This window comes from Culex quinquefasciatus, chromosome 2 (assembly GCF_015732765.1).
Source record: "Culex quinquefasciatus strain JHB chromosome 2, VPISU_Cqui_1.0_pri_paternal, whole genome shotgun sequence".
Taxonomy (NCBI): domain Eukaryota; kingdom Metazoa; phylum Arthropoda; class Insecta; order Diptera; family Culicidae; genus Culex; species Culex quinquefasciatus.
Genome location: NC_051862.1, coordinates 161,029,482 through 161,052,630, shown reverse-complemented (window position 1 = coordinate 161,052,630; position 23,149 = coordinate 161,029,482). Strand labels below are relative to the sequence as shown.

Genomic DNA, 23,149 nt, shown 5'->3' with positions numbered 1-23,149 from the left:
TTACATTCCGAATTGTTAAACAAATATAAACAATACTTTTTATACAGGAATCGATAATTCAATTCGACGAATCGAGTATTTTACAAAGTTCAATTACAACAAGAACTTTGAATTCACGAATCAGAATTTTAAATGGCATGCGTTTCCACCTCTTTAGGCACGGGTTGCCTTATGAGATTCGGCATTATGAGAGTTCTGCCTTTTAAATTTCGGCCTTTCGTAGGAGACCCGTGTTGATAGTTATGCTTAGGCTTAGTGATTTTTCACGCTTAAAAATTGCAAATTTCAAGGGGACTGATTTCAAAACACCAAATTTCACGAAAATTTCGCGGATCGTGAAAAATGTTGAAAAATCCCTGGAAATGTTATGTAAAAACTACAGAAACTACTTTTTATGCTTCGTTATATAATATTTTTCAATAAGCTAATAAAATATCTTCACTAAATTTGAACGTGACACAAAAAAAACTTTCTTAATTTCAAAAAAAGAAATCAATTGCTTCATGGATGGGATCTATAAAAATTTTTAAACGAAATGTAGGGCGTATTCTCAGTTATTGAAATGTTTTTTTCATACTCAGCTTATATAGCTAAATAGTTTTCGCTAATTTGCTTTTTTCCTTACATTTAATTGAATTACATATCAAAGCAAGATTTAACAATGCTGTGATTAAAATAAGTTTTGTAAAATAATGTAAGTAGTAAAGATATTTTTTGAGGATTTTTTCTCACTTTTCAAAAACTAAAATAAAAATCAAAAAACCAAAAATAATGTAATCTGTAACGAAATCTTCAAATTATTATCCAAAATCAGAACAGCACAAACAAAAAAAGTGGATTTTTTAACTTCCAAAAAAACATACACCCAAATAAACAAATATCGTGAAAATAAAAAAGAACTCAGCAGAAATCTGTTCTTTAAAGAATAAAAATTACTATTCATTTAATCGTTTAATTGATTCCTAAAAATAAATCAATTAATTTTAAAAAATCTGTGCGATCTTTCAAAAACTCGTCACAAAATACTTGTTCGGTCAATACACAAATAAACTTTTTGGTATCAGAATAACTGCAATCAAATGATCATTCTTGTGATAACTTGATTATTACGAGAATATATTTTTTTATTTTGACTGATTTTTGTTAACATCATTGAAGTATTCGTAGTATTCACTTCTCAGTAAAAGTTGTAACAATTTTATGTTCATGTATGTTTTGCTTACAATTCTTCAAATGGCTTTTTAATTGAAAACTAATAAAATTTACTTTAAAAGTCTTCGAGGATGAAATATTTATTATGTTGTTATGTCTAAGCAATGATTTAAAGAATTTATAAATTTCACGGGATTTCGCGGAAATCTTCAAATGTCACGAAACAACTTAAAAAAACTAACTTAATCCACTTATGTGGTTGGAGCCTTCCTCACTTATTACCAACAATGGCTGATATGAAATTTCATCTCTTTCAGATACAAAAATTTCATCTCTTTTTTAGATCCGGAGTAAAAAAGTACATCAATATCACTTAAGTGTACATATCTCAAGACAGGGATGCAAGATCTCCAATGTTTTGAACTCGTTGGAAAGGTCTTTTCATAACCTAACCAACGATGGGTCGGGTGGTGGATCCGGACATAGTTTACATACATTTAAGTGAGATCCGGTATCAAAAAGTACATAAATGTCACTTAAGTGGCCATATCTCGAGACAGGGTTGCCAGATCTTCAATGTTTTGGACTCGTTGGAAAGGTCTTTTGATAACATAACCAACGATGGGTCGGATGGTGGACCCGGACAAAGTTTACATACATTTAAGTGAGATCCGGCTTCCAAAAAGTACATCAATATCACTTAAGTGGCTATATCTCGAGACAGGGTTGCCAGATCTTCAATGTTTTGGACTCGTTGGAAAGGTCTTTTGATAACATAACCAACGATGGGTCGGATGGTGGACCCGGACATAGTTTACATACATTTAAGTGAGATCCGGCTTCCAAAAAGTACATCAATATCACTTAAGTGGCCATATCTCGAGACAGGGTTGCCAGATCTTCAATGTTTTAGGCTCGTTGGAAAGGTCTTTTGATAACCTAACCAACGATGGGTCGGATGATGGACTCGGACATAGTTTACATACATTTAAGTGAGATCCGGTTATATGTGAAAACACATTTTTATACATAACTTTTGAACTACTTATCAAAACTTCAATCTGTATAAAACTCGATCTATGGGACCTTAAACCAAGTCGAATGCAACAAGTTCGGGTCAAATCGGTTCAGCCAGTGCCGAGAAACATGAGCTAGTTTGTTGGTCACATACATACATACACACACACATACACACACACATACACACAGACATTTGTTCAGTTTTCGATTCTGAGTCGATATGTATACATGAAGGTGGGTCTACGACGTTTTGATTCAAAGTTCATTTTTAGAGCAGGATTACAGCCTTACCTCAGTGAGGAAGGCAAAATTAGACAAACTTGGTTGACATTTTGGAGGTATTTAAACCAGTATTTCTTTAAACTGCCGCAATCCACCCACCGTAACTACCAAACTATTTTACTGTACCAATAGCCCAAAATTAGCCGCAAAACAGTAGCAAAACAGCAGCCAAGGCCCATTACTTCTTCATAGCTACTGCGCGCCATTAAAATAAGTTATTTGTTTATGATGCATTTAAAATTCACCTTTTTTCTGTCTTTGCCATTGAACGTCATCACAAATGGGCTTAAACCCATGCAGTTCACGTCGTTGACTGTTCGAGTCACCTGCTGTGGCGCAAGGTGAAATTATGAACTAATATTTAAAACGCAGCCATGCGCCCCAAAATTTTAAGCAAATGAGCCCATTTAGAAGCCGAATGTAGGTTTGCGGGCCCATTATTCATATGTGCGCATACCCCGAAAAACTAGGTAACCACACACATAATTTGCGAGCTAAATGCTGAAGATGGTCACTTTTTTCCATACGGTTTAGGGTGAGCATTTTTCGGGTGGAATACCCAATTAGTTTGTTGTTGGATGGCCACGGTGTTGATGTAATCGCGTCCGGGGGCCTTTTTTCAAACGGGGAAAAATGTTTGAAAAGTACCCCGAAAAAAAGACGATACCCCGCCAACAATTTATATTTCACTTTTTTTTCTTTCGTTACTGGGTTGGAAGACGATTACGGATCCCCGGTTTGGTGGGCGCCGCCACCCGGCCAAGGAAAGTAAAAGCATTCCGAATCGAGCGTGTGAAAAAAACTGCCTAAAGACGCCGCCCAGTTATGTGAATGAAACAGTTCGAGTGTAACGAGACTGGGTTACGATGACACAATGAACGAGGCAATGGTTGTGTTTCTGTTGTTTTTTTTTTCGGGGGGAGGAAGGAGATTTCAATCGATGTTTATGGTTAATTAGTTGGTTGTTTTTGAGAGTCGAGGAAGCAATTGAGCTTGGTTTGAAATATTACGATGCGTTTTTATTTCGGTTATAACATTTGTTTAAATATTTATCATTTAAAATTGATTTCAACTTTTCAAATGTTAAATGTTCATTAATTTAGAATATACAAGCCTTGCCCGACAAACTTCGTTATGCCTTTTTTTCGTTTGTTGACGTTTTTTGATTTTTTGCCTACTCAGCCAGCCTGTGATCAAAATTTGATCAACAATACAATCTGATTTTTACGTAACATTTCCATAGCATAAGAACCTTCCGTGGACTTATACGAACCCGACGCAACAAAGAGCACCTCGATCCGACGCTCCGTATTGAACTGATTCGCGTTCGAACAAAACCGTCGAAATTTTTATTTAGCCAAGATCTAAATCTTAAACTATTTTTCATTTTTTTACCGTCATCTGTGGCAAATCGAGATTCATGGTGCGAATTGGGACGACAGTTTTAGCCTTGTTACTGCACAATATTTGGATATTTTGACTGGTTTCGGATTGACCATACACAGAACAGCAAAAAAGGGCATCGTTTTCCAAATTTCAAACTTTTAAGTGCTCTGAAAACTTCTGTCTCTATTATGATTGTAGTCCCGTAACCTGTAACTTTTCAAATATAAGACCATAAACCATAAATTTTTTCATCCTTCGCTAAGGCTGGTACAAATTTTATTTGAAGTTTTTGTCTCCCCCCCCCTTCAACGTTGGCCCGAAAAATCAGGGGGCAAAAAAAACAAAATCAAATAACTTAAAAATTTCAATGGGAATTGAAGTGAAATCAATTTAAAATGCATTCTCCTGCGTTTAGGATCATTTTTAGCGTGCCTGAGTTGATTTAAAAATCTCCGGAATTTTTGAAAATTTTCGATAATTATTATCTGAAAAAGGTATTAAATTCATATCGTCAAATCTTACATTTTTTTAAAACTAATGATTGCAAATTAACTATACTAGTGTAAAATGCATTTTAAAACAATTTTTCCATTCAAATGAAACATTGGCTTGTTATTTAAATATTAATATTTTTTCAATTTTTCAGCACTTGTTTCGAAAAGTAACACTTTTCAACGTTTTTTTGTTTTTTTTTTCTGCCTTTTTTTTGGTGTCATCTAGTATCCTTGGAAACGAACTTGATTTTCAATAAATGTGAATCGAAGATTTTTTTTACTTTCATTTTTTAAATGGTTAAAATTGATGAAAATAACAATTTTTATGCATGTTTCTTATGTGAAATTGTCTCAGGAACACGAATATGATTAAATAATCACCAGAAAATGGGATCTAAGGCAGGGGTGCTCAATGTTCTCGAATGGCGGGCCAAATTTAGAGCTCACATGAGCTTGGCCAAATGTGAAAAATGTTTATTTAAAATTGTTTGTTTGAAAATTTAAATCACGTTTTACGAATTTTCCTTCAGGTTCGTGTATATTTAACATTTTCGAGGACAATTAATTATGTTTTTCCAGCAGTTTTGTTAAAAAAAGCTTCGAATTAATTGGTTAAAATTTTATTATAACCCAAAACAAAATATCCATAAGATTTGCATTGCAATTTGCATGCCTCAAATACATTAAAGGGTGGATGAACATTTTTTGGCTGAAGACAATCGTTATTTCACAAATATAATGAATTGAACTGAATGCACAGATTTCCCCTGAAATTTTAATTTTAAATAAAAAAAGATATTTTTAGAAGGGGTTACACTGCCACCATTGAAAAAACGGCTAATATTCACTTTTGGCAAAAACGAGATATTAGCACCAGGTGGTAGAGGATGTTCCAACGCATCTTCTGGAACTTGAATTTCACTGAAATAGTGTTTAGACTTGGCTGCCGATGCGAAAAAACCAAACGGCTAATATGCCACTCTTATGGGAAATTGCCTTGACAGAGATTTTGTGACAAACACTAAAACGCGTTTTTCTCGGAATACTTGATTTGGCATAATAGCCAAATTTTCAATTATGGGCAATGTAACACTAACATTGTAAAATTTTATAATTTTAGTTTTTAACATGGTGCAACTATAATGATGAATCACTGCAAAAATATTTATCAACAAGTATTCCTCTGATTTCAATAAAATATAAATAATTTTTTGACTGCCTGAATAAGATTTTAGTAAATAAAATTCACAATCCAAATTTCATGAGTTTGAATCCCGAGATGAAAATTTTCTATGTGCAAATAAATTTGAGGCTCAGCCGTTAAAACTTTTAAATAACTATAGAATACCTGTTATTGAGCAATTCTCTACGAAATCGGTCTTTTTCCTCAATTTTAATTTTTGTATTTTTTAATCCGACTGAAACTTTTTTGGTGCCTTCGGTATGCCCAAAGAAGGCATTTTGCATCATTAGTTTGTCCTACATACAAAGCAGCTGTCCATACAAAAATGAAAATTCAAAATCTGCTGAAGGGTTTTGACGAAAAGGCCCAAACAGGATGGGGCTTGGTGATTTTTATTTACTTTATCACTAAAACTTGATTTACAAAAAACACTTTTTTTTTTTTTTTTTGAGCTTTAAATGTAATCATAGTTGTGCAAATCGAGTTGGCGAATTCTTTAATCACGATTTCGTCGAAATTTGTCGTGTCGTTTCGTTAGTAGCCAGCGATGCATTTTTGAAATAGTCGCAGTTTTATTTTTTGAAATAGCACATGTTGCACCAGTTTTGAAAAAATATTTTGAGCTGAGAAAATTTTATATTTGCCGGACTTTGTTGATACGACCTTGTTGCTGAGATATTGCAATGCAAAGGTAAAAACAGGAAAATTGATGTTTTCTAAGTTTCACCACAACCCACCTTTCTATCGTCAAATCTCAGCAACTAATGGTCCGATTTTCAATGTTAATATATGAATTTGTGAAATTTTCCGATCTTTTCGAAAAAATATTTTCAAAATTTTCAAATCAAGACTAACATTTTAAAGGGCGTAATATTGAATGTTTGGCCTTTTGAAATGTTAGTCTTGATTTGAAAATTTTGAAAATATTTTTTTCGAAAAGATCGGAAAATTTCACAAATGTTTCATATATTAACATTGAAAATCGGACCATTAGTTGCTAAGATATTGACGATAGAAAATGGTGGGTTGTTTGGGTGTGACTTAGAAATCATCAATTTTCCTGTTTTTAAACCTTTGCATTGCAATATCTCAGCAACTAAAGGTCGTATCAACAAAGTCCGAATAAGCAAAATATAGAGAATTTTCTCAGCTTTTCAAAAATATTTTTTTCAAAACTGGGCAAACATGTGCACTAATTTAAAAAAATGAAAAACTGCGACTATTTTCAAAAAAGTCACTTAAATATGGCTATAACTTGAAAACGGTGCACTTTATCAAAATTTCACTAAAGTATTTTTTGATTGCAAATTTAATTTTACATCGAAAAATGAAGTTGAAAAATTTTTACGACCAAAATTTCGATTTTTTGAAAAAATCAGTATTGATTAAAAAATTCATAACTCGGTCAATGATTTGCACAACCTGAAATTTCTGAAAAGTTGGCATTTTATGTCCTAAAACATATCAAAAAATAAAAAATTAAAAATAGTGTTTTTTTGTAAATCAAGTTTTAGTGATAAAAGTTAAATAAAAAATCACCAAATTTTTTTACCGTGTATTATTTTTCTAGTGTAGTCCGTATCCATACCTACAACTTTGCCGAAGACACCAAATCGATCAAAAATTCCTTCAAAAGATACAGATTTTTGAATTTTCATACATCATTTTTGTATGGACAGCTGCCAAATTTGTATGGAAAATTATATGGACAAACTAATGATGCAAAATGGCTTCTTTGGGCATACCGAAGGCACCAAAAAAGTTTCAGTCGGATTAAAAAATACAAAAAAAATCGAATGACCGAAATCCTAGAGAACTGCTCTATTGCTAAATTAACAATTTCCTACTTTAGTCAATTTTGAATGTTTTATAATTCATTTCCAAAAACCTTTAAAGAAATTTTTAACGAAATAATAAATTTCAATCACATTCAAACTTTTGGATCAAAGCATGGAAAAAGCTTAAACAAAACCTATTTTTTTAAACAAAAAAAAACAATTTACAGATGGGTCAAATATATATATTTACATAATCTTTCAAAATTGGTCCACGGGCCACAAAAAATCACTTCGCGGGTTGGCGTTTCCTAAGGCCATACTTTGGTCACCCCTGATCTAAGGGTCCTCCGAGCAAAAATTTACAACCCGAAAATTCACTAAAAGTAAAAGTGTTTATTTAATATGTTAAACTGCCTTGCCCAAAGCGTTCTTAGTCTCAGATGGTAGTCCCAGATGTCCCCTACAAGCTGCAGGTCGAAGCGAGTTGATATCTGGATGGAACATTTTTTTATTTGAGTTTGAAAATTATGCTATTTTTCCACTAAAATGCCAATAACTCCCTTCAGATTCAACCAATTGGGATGCTCTTTTCTGCATTTTGTTGCATTTTTTAAGCCCTTTCAGATGCATTTTGAATTTTGAAATTAAATTGAATTTTGCTTAAGTTATAGCCTTTTTAAGATTTTTGACGTTTTTGAATCACCAAACTTTGTGTCCCGATTTGCCCCACTTCCCGTTGACCTAGAGTGCTCATATTTTTACCAGATGCTAGTTTTATATGTACAAACAACCCCTGAAAATTTCAGGCAGAATGGTGAGGTCCAAACGACGTCCCATACAAAGGGGTATGCCTTGTTCGTGGACTCGCTCTTAAACGATTTATTGACAAAATACATGAACATTTGACTTAAAATTTCACTCAATGGGTGTTTTTCGGAATTGCAAAAAATGTTGTTATAACTCGTAACAAAACTTGATTTTTTCAGAACTCTTCGTATTTTTCCAGCTCGGTGAACCTCGTTGGATAAATGTACGACTCGTGCTGTAAAAATCCACTTTTTGCAACTTGTTGCATAAACTACTATTTCGGCACTTAAATTGAACTATTAACCCTTGTGTCGAAAAGTAATACTTTTCAATATCATTTTGATTTGAACGGTTTAAATCTCATTCAAAGGATGTTTTTCGGAAATGCAAAAAACTGCTGTATGCAACTCGTTGTAAAACTTGACATTGTCAGCACTTTTCATATTTATCCAACTCGGTTAACCTCATCGGATAAATGTTACTATCTATCGATTTTAAACCAAATTAGAGGAGTGCATTATAAAATAAAAGTTCCGTAGTTTATCATTAAACAAATATTTATCCTAATTTTCATTAAATTTTAACACGTTTCACCTATTCAAATTATTCAATAACATTGCTTGGACAATATTAACTCCGAATAAATTATTTCTATGAAAGCACAATTGCCAAGAAAAACATTTTGTGAAACTTGGATTCAATCAAAAGAAGGAGAAAAATTGCTGAAGATAAAGATTGAGCTATTGATAAAATAAAAACAGTTTTTTTCTAAGACATTTTTGATTAAACAAAAGAACGAAAAGGCTGAGGAAATGATATTCAAAAAACGAAGTTGACTTTATAGCTGTCGGCCACCATTGCTAGTACCAACCACTAGTGTCTTCCTTTTTATCTACAAGGACTTCGCCGTCCTGGGCTATTAAGTGTACGAGAGTATGGCACGGAGTGACGGCGCCGAATACCCATATTTAGACAAAGAATTTTAGAGCGCCCGCCGCGGGATTCGAACCAGCGATTGTGGGTCCAGTGCGCGGTCCGATTGATCCACACGGGCGGGTCGAAATGATATTTAAGTTGGCTGATATTAATAGACTTTTTCCAAACTATATTTACAATCAACCACGATTATGTCCTTAGTTTATATTTGATCAAAAAGATTTAATGGAGTGGAATTTCAGGAACGGTTTCTATAGGAAATGTCGTTCTATGAAAAAAAAAATGTCCTGCAATCAATTAAGAATCATGTCTTAAAAAAATTGATATCAACAAACGAAAGGTTTTTCAAATTCTTTGAAATGTTTTGTAATAATAATGTAAAACTCACTTAAAAAAATACCAAATTTACGTATTGTACGTACAAAACCTTGCAGAAAACGACATAAATTTCATGTCGAAAAAAAATCACCAATTTACCCTGATTATCACCGATCATAACCACCGATCACCTTGAACGCGGCCTCACCTTCCACCGAAAAATTGGATTCCGAAACCCGGGGCACTCCCTGATTTCATTGGCCTTGAGACCTCAAATCAAACCTTTAGATGGGGGAGGTGGGGGCTGGAGGAAATGTACTTTTCTTTCTCTCCACTCAAATCCAGCCAGCACAGTAAAGTGCCCCGAGGTGCCAGGTTCAGTTCACCTACCCTACCCTCGACGGGTAATGACTAGCATATTTTACGCTTCATGTGCTGCTGCTGCTCCCTGCAATTAGCGATCTCTACCCTTGCTACTACTGGCCCACTGTTGTGGATGGTTACCTTTCTTTTTGTGATTTTGTGGGGGAAAATATCGATCATGTAAATAAAGCAGAAAAAAAAAAACAAAAATAACAATCAAAAATTATGCAAAGAAAAATAAACGTTTTGCTTTACACATTTTCTCCTTTTCCAATTTTCTTTAATAATTTTTAAATAAAAATTATATTTATTTGCAGGGAGAGGACAATTAGTCCACTGGGGTCAATTAAGAACCAGAGCTGGTACAGAGCTAAAGAGAGAGTAAAAAGCTGCAACTAATTCCAGTAGCTGGACTGGGAGTAGTCGTGATAAGTCCATGGTGGAGAACTTTTTTTTTATATCTAGTGTTTACCGCGGGGGAGAAACCAATCTCTAAGGCAAAGTGACAATTATTAATTATAAAGGTGTATGAAACACCTCACGGGCAAAACAGGGGAAAAATTACACGTGCGACAAGTTTATAACCTGGGAGCTGAGAAATAACGAACCATGTCACGTGTTTAAATTAGACTAGTTATAGTGACTGTTGGCTTGTAACAGTTTTCGAATTAGATTGATTTTTTTCTATAAATTTACTCAAGTGACACTAAATGCTACTTTCAAGTCACAATCTACTGATTTATGCAATTCGTTTGCGGCTATGAAACGAATTACGACTGTCTAATTAATTAAACTAACCAAAAACAATCCATTTCACGAACAAAAACGCAAACTTCCTTCCTTTCGCTGTCATCGTACCCCGGTGCAATAGAAACTGTTATATTTCTCCATAAAACCCCATAAAAAAACACTACACACAGCACACACACACACAACCTGCCAACACAAGTTAAAGTAACGTTTTGTGCAAAATAAAAACCACAATAAAAGAATCACGCTGCTATAAAAATAAAAACAAAAAGAAAAACAGTGCCGTTTAGACTGGCACTTGCCACGGTAGTTCGAGCAATTATTTTTGGGTGGGCGATCTTGTTAACGCAAGGAAATAAAAATAATAAAACTAAATAACAATGACTAGCTGAATGGTGCGGTTTTTGTTTTCGGGGAGAAAGACGCCCTCCTCTTTAGTTTATAGGTTAGGTTGGTTCTATTCTTCGGTTGAGGTGAAATGATAGGTGGCAAGAAAATTAATAACAAAACAGGTGCAATTTGGCCAGTGTGTAATTTGGTGGAAAATTTAGCTCACGTAATATGGGTTGAGCATCCAGGTTAGTCGGGTTTTGGGGTGTTGAGTTGGTATAAATTGGAGGTTAGCATTACTGTGAGTTGTGGAGTTAACCCTTAATGCGTAGAAACTATTCTTATTTTTTCAAATTTAGGAAAAAAGTCAACTAAACATTTAGACATCGAGATAATCTTGTTAGATTTGACAAAACGGTAAATTGAATCAACAATCTACATGTAATCCCAAATTTCGATTGACCACGAGTAACGGTGAACAACGATGAAAGCTAGATATTTCACAAAAAAAAAGTTTATACAAGATACAAAACGCTAAATCAAACAAAAAAGATAAACCACCTTGCCACTACTTTTTGCAACCAACTTTTTTTGAAATTTGTTCGAAACAATAGCCACTCAAATGAGAGCCACTACGCAGCGATATGTACGATAAAAACCGAATTTCGCGAGAAAAAAAATGAGGGAAATTGCTGCGAAACAGAGTCTAATTAATCAAGCAATGTGCAAAAAATATAACGAGTTGAGGCCACAATTATTGGCTTATCGAAAGGTGATCCGATTTTCACCTTGCTGCGGCTGGGTTTTGTCGACCATAGACATAGGATTATCTTGTTAACCTAATGAGGTGTGGACAATTGTGATGGAGGTTCGGTGTTTGTTTATGGTGTTTTTTTTTTAATTTACCGTTGTTTGATTTGTGTTTGGTAATTACCGTTATTATTTTGGCTAATAAGCGAAAACATTACATAATGTGAGAAATGTGCTATGTAGATGTGGCTGTAGTTTTAACATACTGTTAGAAATTTGTGTAACTTTTGTGGAAATTAAAAAAAATAACAAAACAATCAAAACAATGTTGAAAAGTATAACTTTTCAAATCAAGTGCTGAAAAGTTCAACTTTTCAGCATCCATTTAAGTGCTGAGAAGTAAAACTTTCAGCATTTGTTTTGAAAAGTGTTTCTATTCGATTATGTTGTTTTTGGATAAGGTGTTTCGTCGTTCGAGAATGACAGGAAAAGTTAGTAGTTTCCCGACGGAATTGCAGAAAAGTTTTTTGCAATCTCGTCGGGAAACTACTGTGTAGGAAAGTTACTAAAAAAGTGAACACTAGTTCAAGATACAACATAAACACTGACTCAACATATTTTGTGAAATTTGGCAGATTTTTCATCTGCTGGATAACGCTTCTACTATCTTTATTTTTGTAATATTTGAGAAAATTAATTTGCTGAAATAAAATGATACAGTCCAGACTCGACTATGAGAAGGCTTTGGAGAAATTTAACTTCGGATAATCAAATCACAAACCCATTTTTTTTCGCTGTTAAAAAAAATACGATATATTGATTTAGAATTTCAAAATTCAAGATGATCAAACTTCGGATATTCGAAACATCTAGAGCGTCCAAATTCCCGGGAAATCCCGGCAATATCCGGGAAATTTTAATTTTTTTGAAAATTTTTATGATCTTGGGTTTTTTTTTTTTTGAATTAAATATACTTTATTGAATCTTTCTTATAATAATTACATTTGGTTTACATAATAAGTGGTCAGCTGTGGCTCTTCAGCTTTAGTTTGCTTTTCGTGATTTAAACACTGTTCATTTTCTTAACTTTAAAAGTATATGATTTATCATTTTTGTAACACTAAGTACAATGAGGAAAAAAAATTAAAGAAAACATAACCTAACCTAAAACTAACTTAATCTTACCATAAACTAAACCAATCCTTGAATCAAGGGGTATTCAGATATAGCACATTTTTCCCTGAATTTCAAACATTTTTCTTGAATCTTCTGATCCAACATTTTTACTTCTGCTAATTCATGAACCTCACTTGATCTTGTCCAGCCAGGAACATTCAAAACCATTTTGAGTACCTTGTTTTGGACACGCTGGAGCTTCAATTTATGAGTTCTAGCGCAACACTCCCAAACAGGTACTGCATACTCAATAACGGGGTAAATTATTTGTTTGTAAACTGCTAGCTTATTTTTCAAAGATAGCTTTGATTTTCTGTTAATTAAAGGATACAAACACCTGATGAGAATGCTGCACTTGTTCAATATTTTATCTACATGCTGCCGAAACAATAGTTTCGAGTCAAGTATGAGACCTAAATAGACAACTTCCTTTGACCAGGGTATCGAAACATCATTCATTTTATCAAAACATCATCCTTTGGGGCAAATCTGGCCGATTTGGAAAGTGGAAAAATGATGGTTTGAGTTTTGCTGCATTTATGCGAATTTTCCAGTCGCCAAAGTATTCGGAAAGAACGTCAAGACCCTTCTGAAGACGGCCAACTAAATATCTGGTTATTTTACCCTTATAAATAACGGCAGTGTCATCAGCAAAAAGTGACAACACACCATTACCAGGAAGAGTAGGCAAATCAGATGTAAAAATATTGTACAGAAGTGGGCCAAGAATACTTCTTTGGGAACCCCAGCATCAATGTTGAATAATCCAGAAGCAATCCCATTCAGAAAAACCCTGAACGATCTCTCCGAAAGATAGTGCTGGATAATTTTGATAAGATACATTGGAAAACCGTATAAATACAGTTTATGTATCAAACCATCATGCCAAACATTGTCAAAAGCCTTCTCAACATCCAACAAAGCCATAGCAGTTGATTTAGACTCAAGCTTGTTCTGCTTGATGATTTTAGTTACTCTCGTAAGCTGATGAGCAGTATTATGCCCCTTTCGGAAGCCAAACTGCTCATTCAAAATTATATTATTATCGTTGGTAAAATCCAAAAGCCTTGAATAGATGACCTTCTCAAAGAGTTTGGACAGACTACTCAAAAGACTAATGGGACGATAACTTGTTGGCGATGTTGGATCTTTTGAGGCTTCAAAATTGGTATGACTTTGCCCAGTTTCCAATTGGTGGGGAAGTAACCAAGTTGCAAACATTTATTGAAAATATTGGCTAGATGTTGAAAGAACTGATCACTCTGTTTTTTCAACACTAGATTAAAATGTTATCAAAGCCTGGAGCTTTCATATTTTTCATTTGTTTAACTGCAACTTTGACTTCCTCACCAGAAACATGGGAATCTGCAGGAAATTCAAAGGTAGAGTCATTGATTGTTGAAATACTATTGGCAACTGATGTTTCTTTACGGCTGGTCATGGAAGCGCCAAGATTATGTGAACTAACAAAATGAAGCCCAAGTGCATTTGCCTTTTCCTCGGATGTAATCAAAGGAGAATCCTCAACAATAAGAGGAGGAATAGGCTTTGGTTTGTTTTTAAGAACTTTTGAAAGTTTCCAAAATGGTTTTGAATAATTCCCAAGCTGGCTTACATGTTTTGAAAATTCTTGATTTCTGATATTGTCAAGTCGGTCTTGTATGATTTTGTTCAAATTGTTCACTGAAATCTTTTGTCATAGTCCCCAGTCCGTTGATATTGTCTCCTATAAACATTCCTAAGTCTAATCAAGTGTTTAGTATCTACGTCAATATCAGTTACCTTAAAATTAACAGGAACCTCCCGAACGTTGGCAGCCTCTGCTTGGTTGATAGCCTGCTGGATCACCTCCAGCGAACGATCAATATCAGCAGAAGTTTCCGGGTGTTGATCATAGTCGATGTTGCTGTCTACCACTTGCTGAAACTGCTGCCAGTCAACGTTGTGGTAATCTTTCCGGGTTGGTTGCCGCTGCGGAGTAACGGAAGCTCCAACCTCCACAACCACCGGATAGTGATCAGAACTCAACTCTTCAAACACCTCAGGATGAGCCACGTTCTCAGCCATATTGGTAATGAAGAAGTCGATGATTGAGTGATTCCCAGACCGAGCCACCCTCGTTGGACGATCCGGACTCACAACGTTGTAGTATCCGTTTTGCAGATCGTTGTGCAGAATCACTCCGTTCCGATTCCTCCTGCTGTTGCCCCAAACTTCATGCTTCGCGTTGAGGTCACCAGCGATGATGTACTTTGCGCTCCGCCGTGTCAGCTTCTGGATATCGCTCTTCAGTTTTGCTGCTGAACCATCTCTGGAATTCACCTGACGTGGGCAGTATGCAGCAATGAAGAGTACTGGGCCAACCGAAGTGGGAATTTCCACCCCAACGGCCTCGATGATGTCCAGCTTGAAGTGTGGCAGCCGGCGTGGCTTGAGATCACGATGAACAGCGACAAGCACACCTCCTCCTCCAGAGGTGGTCCTATCGAGCTGCGTCGCGATCTTGTAGTTTTGCAGATAAACTTTTTCACCGGGCTTCAGATGAGTTTCCGTGATGGCAGCTACGTCGATCTCCTTCTCGCGAAGAAAATCCACCAGCTCTAAGTTCTTCCTCCTAATGGAGCAAGCGTTCCAATTCAGCAGCTTGAGGGACCTACGATCCATACTGGATGACGAACGAGGTCAGCACTTCAATCTGCTGGGTCTTGGTTTTGCATCCACGCAGTGCAGCGGACATCTGTTTGAAAATATTGAGGAGTTCGGTTGAGGTGTAAAGATCATTACCATTTTCCTCAACTGCTGGTTCTTGGGTTGGTCTTGGCTCCTGGCTGAAGCCCGGTGGTGGCGGTCTCGGCTCCTGGCTGGAACCCGGCCGTGGATGATTCATCTCAGCTCTCTTCCTGGGATCCAACGGCAACGGTGCCAAGTTCGGGACCTGGCGTCGCGGTTGAAGAGGTGGAAAATTTTGCTCCACCAGGGCTGGAGGAGTTCTACGACGCTGAGGCTGATTCTTCGTCGATGCTTGCTGCCGAATTTTCACGAACTCAGCTCTCTTGGGGCACTTTCGGTCGGTTGACGAATGCTCACCGTTGCAGTTGAGGCACTTCACCAGCGAATCTTGGATGCACTGGGATGTGATGTGCGCATCGGTACCACATTTGGCGCAACGACGCTTCAGGTGGCAGTTCTTACCTCCGTGCCCGAAGCCCAGGCAGTTGAAGCATTGTGTGACGTCACGATGCACTGGTCGGTATCGCTCCCACGACACGATAATGTTGAAAACCGCTCGAATTGCCTTCAGCTCAGGAAGCGTCGTCGATCCCTTAGCCAAATGCAGCAGGTAGAGCTGGTCACGGTACTTGATGTCTTTGTTGCGTCGGCTCATTTTGTGCACGGCCAACACATCCAGTTTCAAAACTTTTAGCTCGGCAGCTAATTCCTCCACTGGCATGTCGTACAGACCTCTGACGACGATTTTGAACGGCTTATCCATGACGACATCATGGGTAAAGTACTCCGCCTCGTTTTCGGTCAAGTAATCCTTGACCAGTTGATAGTGCTGCCTGGATTGCACCAGCACCTTAAATCCGTCCTGACACAGACGAATGTTGCCTAGGACTTTCCCAGACTTGATGAGTTCAACCAGCCCCGCTCGAAAGTCGATCGTTGCTGCTGATTGCCGCACATAAAAGGAGGCAGTTTCTCCTTTCGCTGTTTCACTTCATTCTCCTTTGCTTCCGCTACCTGGTCCTCGTCAGGCAGTCCAGCAAACTTGTTGTTCTTCAATAGCTGCTCCTCGTGCGACGAAGAGTTCTCCTCCTCCTCATCCATCGGTACAGTACCGTCGCTCTTTTTCGTCTTTTTGCTGTTCGATGTCACTTCCAAAAGCACCTTCCTTTTGGAAATTCCCGGTTTTTGGCCATCAGTTGAGGCCTCAACCTTCCTTTTGGAAATTCCCACTTTTTTGCCTGCTTGAGCCGCAGGTAGGGCAATATTGCCGGCGTTTTGCGCCGGGACGCGACGAGTCATGTTGATTCAGACAACCTTCACCAACGAATGCTCGGATAACAATGATGATCTTGGGTTTGATTAATATTTTGCATCAAAGTTGTATGTAACACGACTCTAATGGTTAAAATAAATGTGAAGATCAATTAATAGCTTTATTGCATGCAGAAAATCATACAACTACAATTAAATGTATTTTTATCTAATTTTATGTGATCAAATCGTATAATAAACCAAAAAAATCTTATTTTTTCAAATAAATTATATTGGTTTCAGCTCTTGAACAAAATAGTAAAGCTTTTTACTGCCGCTCTAATCTAGTCCGTCCCATATGTATTTTGGTCATTTTTGAGATAAACATAGCAAAAGTATTGTTTTTACATGTACTTTGAGCCAATTTAATAAAAAAGTGATGTTTGTTCTGAAAATTCCAAAATAAAAATCACTTTCATGCTGTCCCATATGCAAAATAAAGGCAAGTCAGTTCCTTCTAAAGAAATGTCTCATGAATTGATTGAATGAACGTGGAACCATTTAAATATCAAGGATTAAGTTTCTATGAACCCGCAGAACTTGAGTAATGATTATAAGTAGTTCATATTTGCAAGAATATTTATAAATTTTGATGCGTAATATTGCAAACCATTTGTGTTTTTTTCATGCAAGGGACAACCACGAGTAAACAAACTACATACCATTATGAGTAATAATTCCATAAAATAAGTTCTGTTCAATCTTGAATGAATTGCCCTGGTCCTAGTTCTGGAAGAGGTTCTACTTCCGGTAAACGTAGATTGTGGATCACTAAATTTCAACGGTCCAGACGTTGAGACACGCTTTCAAATATCTCTTGCCTCTGTAGTATTTCAGTCTCGTTTATGATTACTTTTTCATAGTTATAAACTTTACTATAAATAAATGAATCTGAAATAAACATAAAATAGCTTAATTTTATACTATTTGTGAAAATTACTTGGAAATTACCCAAACAAACCTTGAAATGACAGTTTAAGTTCTGGTGAAAATGTTCAAGCCTACCTTGATATCATTGACTGACTTGCCTTTATTTATAGAATAATAAAGGCAAGTCAGTTCTAGTATGAAAATAACACAAATTTATCTCTGAATTTTAAGTTTTATGAAACAAATTCATGTTAGAAATATTTGTTGAACTAATATTGAAATAACTGTATAAAAATTTAGCAAAAAAAAATTGATTGGAAATGTGAAAAATGGTGCAACATTTTTTGGCCTTCTCACGTCGTTATCTCAGCATCCACTTTTTACATATGGGACGGACTAGATTGGAGCGGCAGTTTAGTTTTTCCTGAAAAATCTAACTTCTTGTAATAAAACTATTTTTTTTTAAATATTTGGAACAAGTTTTAAAAATATTTTTTGGCACCTCTGAAACAATACAAAGAAGTTTTTAAATGATTTTTTTATGGTTTTATTATGCCACATGGTTTTTTGGTTTTTTAATTGAATGGCTGAAATTTTATTCACAGCGTAAAAACCATGATTCTAAGTAAATGTACGATACATTAATAGCACTCTACAAGATGTATCGTTCGTGGCCGTCATCGGGAGCAGTTCGTTCTGCTTGACGTCCGTGTTTTTTGTTAAATTTTTCGCGTTTTTTTCTCATTTTTGTGGATTGTCCGTGTTCTTTCGATTGACCATGTTCCGAGTATTGTCACGGTGATCGTGTTTTGGTCGGTTATCGGTCGGGGAACCGTGAAAATGCGGGTTTTGCGACGATTTTGTACAAGATTTGCCAATTTTAACGGCGTCGTTTGCTTCGATTTGGAAACGAAAGAGATGAGAAAAACCGAGAGAAAAACTGTAGTTGTGTTCGTGCGCTCTTGCTGGCCTGATAGTGTTCGCGATCGCGTGTGTGGTGTTGGCAGACACGCTCCCGCTTCCAAGAGCGAGAGCGGCTGTGTCATCATTGGAATCATTGCGAGCGGGGATAATGATTGCCTGAGAGAGAAGCCAACGGGGAGACTGCTGACGGTTAATGCTGTTGGGAGTGACGCGGGAGTCGACAGTGCTGCCGGATTAATGTTTTATATTTTGTTGCAATAATTTATATTTGCTTCCCTATTTCCTCGACATTTTTTCTTTGCATTGCGATTACTTCGTAAATATTTCTTTCAAAATCAATCAAAGTTCAGAACAAGTTATTTTTTACTTAATGCGATTTATTTCAAGATAAGGTTTAGCTAATTTCAAAAAATATTTAACTGGTCTTTAAATTTACCGCTTACGATCAAGTATTTAATGACTCTTCCTTCGTTTCCCTTCTACTTTTTCTTTTAATCAACATTCTTTTTCAGGAAAAATCAAAATCAAGGTAATTTGTAAAACTGCTATTGATATATTAGCTATATATTTTATTTACCTGAACATAAATAACTACTATATAACACACATGAAACATGACATTGGAGCGTTTGGTACGGTATGTCCACGCATCCTTCCTCCCCTGTAGATTCTGTGAAATGTGATCCGTTCTCAGAATCCTCTCTGCGGTAAACACAACGCAGTAGGGCTGGCCGCTTTAATTTTTGTAATACATTTTCGGGTGTTCTCGGATGTACTACAATTATTAATAATGACAAGAAAAGTGCTTGGGGCGTAATCTAATCACAAGACTTTCCAGCATGCTTTCATCGGACTGGCTGCGTTTGTGTGAGATTAGATTAGATTATTAGATACATTAATAGCACTCTACAAGCATTCTTCATTTTTTTTTTTCAAATTTAACCGGTGCTCCATAATTATTTTACTTCAAATTGTAATTTCTTGAATAGTAGGTATTAATTTAATACTATTAAACGAATTTAAGCAATTCGTCTTGCAGAAACATATTTGAAATATTTAATGATACATGATTAACAAAAATGATCATGATAAACAAAAACGTAAAAAATCTCAATTTTGTTTAAAGTTTATTTTCATTAAGCTAGATCTATTTCCAGATGCTTCTAAAATTAATATAAAATCAAATTAGTTTTATTTTAAAATTTCTGATCCATTGAATAATTCTTTTTTATAAGAACTGAACAATAAATGGGATTGAACTAATTTTTGTTGAGATTCTTCATTAATAATTTTTTCAGAGCAATTTCACGAAATTGGTTTCAAAAAGTTAAGAATATATATATTTTCGCTTAAATTTCGGGAATTCCCGAAAAATTTCCAAATTTCCCGGGAAACGGGAAATATTTTTTTACGGGAAATCCCGGGAATTAATTAGTAAAAAAAACCACTTCATTAGGACATATTTTAAGCGTAAAACTGACCGATTTATATGCTAAGCAACCATCAAAACACATTTCGACCCAATCTTTTCATTTTCTGACCCTCAAAAACTGTCACTTTCTAACGCTCGCGCGCACAATAATTGACAGCCACGCGCATCTCACCTAGTTCTGGCCCTTCTGCCCCTAGCTCTGATCATTAAACACCCAATTTTAGTACCATTCCAAAGCTCCACTAAGCTAATCCGAAACGCGCACCGTCATCGACGTTGATTGGGCACTTAAATCCATCTAAAGAGGGGGAGGGCGCGCATCAATCCAAAAATTATCGGAGAATGGCGCATTCTTTGGAGGAGGGGTGATGATGGGGGGATCACAAGAACTCCAAACGAAATCGAAATGACGGACTTTATGGACTTTTGCTTTTATCGAGCTGGAAGCGAGAGGTCTGAAGATCTAGGTCACTCGAGCTCACGGGGTTAGTAGGGGATTTTGGGTCATTTCACCGAAAAAAAAGAAGAAACCAAATCTCAACTGGAAACTTACCCAATCGCTGAAGTGGATCTTCTCCAGCTCCTTGCCGGACGTTTCGGCTTGGGCCTTCAACCGCAGCACCTCGGCGCCCTCGCCTGTGCATACCCGCTGTAGGAACGTTCTTAACTCTAGCGTTTCGGTGGCCAACGCCCGGCACACGGCCCGGTAGTGGTCCTCCGGCTTCGATGGGGACACACGTGACGAGCAGAACTGTAAACAGAGAGAGAAAGAGAAACATAACCTCGTTTAGTTGGGATTTATTTGGAGGGGGTTTGCAAAAAGCGCCCGGAAGCGAAGATTTTGCTGACAAGAGATCGGACCATTGTTTGGGGAACTTCACCGGAGGCGCAAAAAGATGCTTCCTCAGAAGGTTGGATGGACGGACGCTGTTATCTGGCAGAGATTGGAAGCCGGTTTGCAAAAAAACATGTTTTTATTGTTGTCGCGTTTTCGTTACAACTGCTGCTGCTGTCACTCAACCGGGACTTGGAGCTTGAGCATGAAGTGAGAAAGATGTGCGCTGATGTAATGTTCAAAACAGAGGCGTATCCTTAGTTGGCGAGATTTCTTCTTGCAAGTAATTTACATAGTTTTTTGCAATTCCGTCGTGAAACTACATACTTTTCCTGTCATTCTTGAACGACGAAATAGCCTACTTTTCTGTACCAAAAATAACAGAATCGAATAGCAAGACTTTTCAAAATAAATGCTGAAAAGTTCTACTTTTCAGCACTGAAATGGGTGCTGAAAAGTTGAACTTTTCAGCACTTGTTTTGAAAAGTAATACTTTTCAACATTTTTTTGATTCAAACGATTTATTGACAAAATACATGAAAATTTGACATAAAATTTCACTCAATGGGTGTTTTTCGAAATTGCAAAAAATGTTGTATGGAACTCGTTGCAAAACTTGATTTTTTGAGCACTCGTCGTATTTATCCAACTCGGTGAATGTCGTTGGATAAATGTACGACTCGTGCTGAAAAAATCCTCTTTTGCAACTTGTTGCATAAACTACTATTTAATCATTTCAAACTAGGGTTAGTTGCTGTTTGCGCTTTTCAAAGCAATTTAATAAATATAAACAAACTTTTTTTAGTTTTGTGAATTTCTTATGATTTGATGTAAAAGCAATCGTAACTTAAGATTTTATTTTCATATTTTCGTTAGACAAAAAAGGCAAACAATTTATTAAACTTTTTAAGATTGAAAATTTCAAAATAAAAATTTGGCTTTTCTAAAAGTTCTTATGAATCACGCAATGACAAGTATTTGTCTCCACCTTGGGAATTTTTCATTAAAATACTTAATACTTCTCACACTGAGACACTATTTATTTCTTGCGATTTGCATGGATATTAAATACGTCAAAAACTTTGGAGACTTCGATTTGATCAATTCTCTAAATACCATCTAGGAGGCACTAATCAATTTGATTTTTTATATCAAAATTTGATCGATTGATAAAAAATAAACAAAATAATTATAAAAGAAAATAAAAATGGTTTAGATATTGAAATAGCAACAATTTAAAAAATAGACATCAAAATGAATGTCAAACTCCAAAACAGTTTCGAAATTTTTTACTTTTTGATACAAGTGCTGAAATGTTGAACTTTGTAGCACTGAAATGAATGCTAAAACGAACTTTTCCGTACTGAATTTTTGAAACAAATTTGAAAAAAAAGTTTTCCAGAAGTGAGACAATTTTCAATAATTTTTATTTTTAGACTTTGAAAATCAAACAAATAGTTGTTTAGTTTTGCAATCGTCGTGAAACTTGCCAATCTATCGGATAAAAATAATTTAAAACCAAGCCTCAAAAGGTCACAATTTATGTTTCATCTCTATTTATATGCTATGATTGATTTTGAATGGTTTTTGATTGCAGATTTAGTTTATTTTTTAAAATGGAAAATAAAAGTTGATCTTTTTTAAGTGTTCCATTTTTTTATTTTTGTCTTTGGGAGAAAAAAATCTTTATACTTATGTTTAGTCGAAAAAAGCCTTTTTGCCAAAAAGTTTTTGGTCCTCTGAAACATACAAACAATCGGTCCTCGTGATTTTTATTGTAAAGTGTTTGAATGGTTCAAATTGTGATTATTTTTCGGATGTTTTTTCATAATTGTCCTCATTATAATCTACAAATTTGCTGGAGGCATCAAACCGATCGGAAAATCTCCTTCCGAAATAAAGATTTTCGTATGTTATCAAACCTTTTTTTTATTTCGAAAATGTATTTATTAATAGTTATAAAATATTATATTGTTCCTTACAATAATTGAACGCATTTATGTTCATTGTGAAAATAAAAAGGGATTATAGTTTTTACAATTTAAAATGTTGCAATTTTTTTTTGAAAGTTTATGTCACCCTACTCCCCTACAAAATTGGCTTGAAAATTAGAAGGCAAAAACATTTCTTTCAAAATTTGAATGGAAATACAGGTCTAATCAACTGAAAACAATTTAAAATGAATTTTCTGCAATGATGATCACATTTAGCATGTTTGGACTCGTTTGAAAATATTTGGATTTTTTTTTTCAAATCTCAATGTTGTCGTGATTGGCGACTTTTTTAATAATAAAAACACAGATATTTTGCAATTAATAAACA

The 23,149-nt window shown here is 35.5% G+C and overlaps 1 protein-coding gene across 10 annotated transcripts in view; it reads right to left on the bottom strand.

Moving 5' to 3' along the window:
* The window catches only part of LOC6043724 (protein spire), a 340,317-nt gene that overhangs the window by 123,873 nt on the left and 193,295 nt on the right, over positions 1 to 23,149 (bottom strand). For all 10 annotated transcript variants that reach the window (XM_038255292.1, XM_038255293.1, XM_038255296.1 and 7 more), the window contains one exon: positions 20,546 to 20,743. In XM_038255292.1, the coding sequence (XP_038111220.1) occupies positions 20,546 to 20,743 (198 nt within the window). The remainder of the gene's footprint in view (positions 1 to 20,545; positions 20,744 to 23,149) is intronic.